Source organism: Littorina saxatilis, unplaced genomic scaffold (genome assembly GCF_037325665.1).
Source record: "Littorina saxatilis isolate snail1 unplaced genomic scaffold, US_GU_Lsax_2.0 scaffold_735, whole genome shotgun sequence".
NCBI lineage: Eukaryota > Metazoa > Mollusca > Gastropoda > Littorinimorpha > Littorinidae > Littorina > Littorina saxatilis.
The window spans coordinates 47,859-52,500 of NW_027126441.1; the positions used below are offsets into that span (position 1 = coordinate 47,859).

At 42.5% G+C, this 4,642-nt stretch overlaps 1 protein-coding gene across 3 annotated transcripts in view; it reads left to right on the top strand.

Moving 5' to 3' along the window:
* Positions 1–319: 319 nt before the first annotated feature.
* The window catches only part of LOC138954870 (serine/threonine-protein kinase Sgk1-like), a gene marked incomplete at its 3' end in the record, with an annotated part of 14,242 nt that continues 9,919 nt past the window's right edge, over positions 320–4,642 (top strand). Inside the window, 2 exon segments of one of the 3 annotated variants that reach the window (XM_070326628.1) lie at positions 320–515; positions 3,462–3,974. In XM_070326628.1, the coding sequence (XP_070182729.1) occupies positions 3,742–3,974 (233 nt within the window). 3 annotated transcript variants of the gene reach the window in all.

Consider the following 4,642-nt stretch of genomic DNA (forward strand, 5'->3'; position numbering starts at 1 on the left):
AGTCTAGGTCGAACACAATTAACACACAACATAATTATAATCGTACTATAATCATACTATTATCGTTAACTCTCGCTGGTCGCATCAGCGACAGGATTACGTACGCTATAAGGGTGCAAACAAATGAACCTTGATTTTATTGACCCAAGCAGATTAATCCTAACCCCCGTTGCGGTGCCGTGCCAAGTCTTGCTCGCTGCGGTCGCTCCAACAAGACTGTTGGCAATTATTGTATCAACCGGCGAACCCTATGTAGTATATATATATATTATAGCAGGCGAGCTTTAGCATATAAGCTCATTGTGTGCGTATACTGCGTTAGCGACGGATCTCTGTATCGCTATTGTAGCTCGATCTGTATTGAGGAAGAACATACTGTACAGATTGCGTTTCGTGTTACTGTTTTTCTGAAAAGAAGTTACTGTGTGGTTCGTGTTTCATGAACATTGCAGTTTTGTGTGAACTTCCTGCAGGATTTGGGTTTCTAGAAGAAAAAAGTTACAACTTTCTGCACGGTTTGTGTTTCAAATGTACTACTACTATCTGTAAGAACTTACTGCGTGTTTTGTGTTTCATAAACACTGCAGTTTATGTGAAGAGAACTTTAGTGCACGAATGGTGCTTCATCTTTCAGCTTATCTAGAAAAAGGTACAACTTACTGCACTGTTTGAGTTTCAAGTTTAGTACAGTTTGTCTGAAGAGAACTAACTGGTTTGTGTTTTATGAACATTGCAGTTTATGAGACTGTAGAGAACTTACTGCACGAATGGTGCTAAGAACTTACTGCACGAATGGTGCTTCATCTTTCAGTTTATCTAGAAAAAGGTATACAACGTACTGCACCGTGTTTCAAGTTTAGTACAGTTTGTCTGAAGAGAACTTACTGGTTTGTGTTTTATGAACATTGCAGTTTATTGATCCAGAGAAGAGAACTTACTGCACGAATGGTGCTTCATCTGTCAGCTTATCTAGAAAAAGGTACAACTTACTGCACGGTTTGTGTTTCAAGTTTAGTACAGTTTGTCTGAAGAGAACTAACTGGTTTGTGTTTTATGAACATTGCAGTTTATGAGACTGAAGAGAACTTACTGCACGAATCGTAATTCATCTTTCAGTTTATCTAGAAAAAGTTACGTGGTACTGCACGGTGTTTCAAGTTCACCGCAGTTATTTTTTCTGAAAATAACTTACTGCACCGTTCACATTTTGTCTTACAGATTTGTCTGAAAAGAACATACTTCAAACCCGTGTTTCATCTATAAGTTTGCGACCACTCCTCCGCCGTGACAGTTGTGTTCGTGCAATTGTACAATTGTTTTATGACATAGAAGGAAGTAAAGTGTGTGCGCCTTTATTGGGTGATCAGAATATAAACCGAAGAATGACGTTATTGTTTTACGACACCAAAGCGGTAAGGATATATATATTATATAAGTCTTTCCTGATCGATGCGGACATAAACTGAGGACTGAATCGTGTCGTTGTGTAGGTGCTTGTGACGGCGACTCCTACATTTTCTTCCACTGAAATGGACATTTTATCGTCACGCGCATCGGAAATTAGTACAGAAAGATCACTTTTTTTTGTGGTCGGGACCTGTCCAGCTCGTCTTTTTCTATAAGTCCTAAATGGGACGCGGACAGTTCTGCGGTTTTATAATTCCTGCGTCATTCTTCTTTAATCACGGGTTGAAACCGCCACGATCTTTTACGTATATGACCGTTTTTACCCCGCTGTTAAGGCAGCCACACGCCGCGTTCGGGGGAATAAATCCTCCAGCCGATTTCAGAGACGTTAGCTCACTTTGTAGAGTTCGGTGTTTTCAGCTTTAACATAAATGTGTCTTCAGACAAGAACACCGTGGAAAAGTATGGTTGACCAGTATCATAATAAAAAAAACCCGGGTTTTTGTTAAACAGAGGAACAGTGGTGACTGCGCGTCAACCGGCACGGTTGGCCTAGTGGTAAGGCGTCCGCCCCGTGATCGGGAGGTCGTGGGTTCGAACCCCGGCCGGGTCATACTTAAGACTTTAAAATTGGCAATCTAGTGGCTGCTCCGCCTGGCGTCTGGCATTATGGGGTTAGTGCTAGGACTGGTTGGTCCGGTGTCAGAATAATGTGACTGGGTGAGACATGAAGCCTGTGCTGCGACTTCTGTCTTGTGTGTGGCGCACGTTATATGTCAAAGCAGCACCGCCCTGATATGGCCCTTCGTGGTCGGCTGGGCGTTAAGCAAACAAACAAACAAAGACTGCGCGTCAGAGAGAAATGAAACGATCATAAAAATGCCGTACTCACTAGTGAACGAAAACGAACATTCAGTAAGTTTTAAGTGTCGTCGTCTTTCTTTACACGTGAGTACAGTATTTAAAAAAACCCATTGTTAAACAGTTACAATTATCAGAATATCTTCAAACGCAACACCGCAGTTAACCGAAGACATTCAGCGTCAACAACAGAAACAAAACAGTTTTTAAACAATCCCTCATCATCACAGCAAAGAGCGGTAAATGATTTTGTTTAAACTACGCGAGTAACAAAACAGAACAGTTTTAAAAGAATCCCTCATCATCACAGCAAAGAGCGGTAAAAAATAAAATAAAAAATAAGATAAAAACTTGAGTGACAGCAACCGCGTTGTTCGTGGTGTGAAACGGGCCTTTTAACAGCGACAGCAGGACTGACAGTCGGTAGGTGTGAGAGCTGGGCCTAAGTTGTACCGGGCGAAGACAGGCTGTGTCAGTGAACCTTCTGTGTCCCCCCAGCTACCGGTGTAAAGCCAGTCGCCGCGTCGCTAACTCCAGTTGGGCCAACTTTTCTGTCAATAAGTGAGCACACGATTCAACAGGCAATCTGTCTCTGTGAATGAGATAGCATGGTTTGCTAGGCGCAGTCTGTTTTTCTCTGTGAATAAGGTAGACTACGATTTACTAAGAGCAGTCTGTCTGTCTCTGTGAATGAGAAAGAGCACGATTTACTAAAAGGTCTGTTTTTCTCTGTGATTGAGATAGAGGACGATTTAGAGCCCGGCACGATTTACCTGGCGGTCTGTTCTTCTCTGTGAATAAGATCAAGCACGATTGACTAGGCGCAGTCTGTTCTTCTCTGTGAATGACTGAGTACGATTCAACAGGTAGTCTGGTGTTTTTTCTCTGTGAATGAGATAGAGCACGACTACAAGATGCAGTCAGTTTTTCTTTGCAAATGAGAAAGAGCACGATTTATACTAAGCGGTCTGTGTTTTTTCTGTGAATGAGAGAGCACGGTTTACTAAGCGGTCTGTTTACAATACCTGCCTTTCCCCACATTTCCTGTAAAGGCGTGGGTGGCAAAGTCTGTTGTTCTCGGAGTAACTCATTTTGTGTGGGAAGGTAATACAACAACGTCTGCGCGTGTGGTATTTTGTGATCGATCAGTGTATTCAGACAGTTATTCAGCACGTTTTCTGTTTTTCTCACAGTTTAGTTTTGAAAGGGAGGAGATTTTGAACAATCACCGATTCAAGAAAACACAGCGAGAAAGTTCTTCTTCAGTTGTGGTGGAATACTTTTGCCAGTTGTGATCGGATACAGCAACGGTCTCTGTCGTATTCTTCAATTTCTGTGACACAGAGGATAATGTAATCAAAAATGCTACCTTCAACCAATAAACTGTCTATGTGTCTAGTGTTTCACAAGTGATTGAACTATTTCCTACGCGTCCGTGTGTCCACTGTGTAATATATAAATATATACCTCGCCATGTTGAAGAAATGCAAGCGTTCGTTGAGCGCTATCATGGACATGACCAAGAAGGGAAAAGTGAAAACGGACAAAGATTCCGAGGTGGTGGATTCGAACTATAACTTTTCTGAGGAGGTTATGTCCAAAGACCACACAGACTCTGACGCCCAAGACATCGGAATCACCATCAGGATATCATCGGGATCAGATTTCTCCGCGGACTTGGATGATGCGGATGCTAACAATAATCGGTGAGGAGTGAAGAGGTTCTTTTGTTTTGTTTATTTAAATGGGATAGTTGTGATTCTTGGATATCAAGACTGATAGAACTCTATGACGAATTTATGTGTCATTTGGAATTATGGAAATAGCCATTTTTTTGCATCGTGGTTGAAGACGCTACATGTTGTCTGTATGTATCAAAGCGCCGCCCAGGGACCCATTAACTTAGGAGGGTTTTACCAATATAAACTTCTCCTTAATCTTCCCCGTAGTAACTTAGTAAGGTTTCACCGATATAACCTTCTCCTTAATCTTCCCCGTAACACCGGACATCTTGTGACTCGTGACATGTCACCAGGACGTTGGTAGCGCCAGTGACTCGCAGTCCAGACGTCACATCAGCCACCGGTACTAGTATCAATTCATCAATGAACAGGAAAAAAGGCGTGACAGTGAAGAATCACGAATCGTGACTGAAACTACCGCGTCGGTTTGATTTACCTACTGGTTATGCCACAGTGAAACGAAACCCCCTTTTAAGTCAACCCGCCCCCCCCTCCCAAATTTAAGACTCCCTCCCTTTTAAGGCCCGATTTTCTCAGAATTTTTTTCATAACCTCTGTAAATGTACCCCCATTTTAAGACTCCCTCCTTTTTAAGACCTGATTTGGGCGGGGATGTAGCTCAGTCAGGGCGG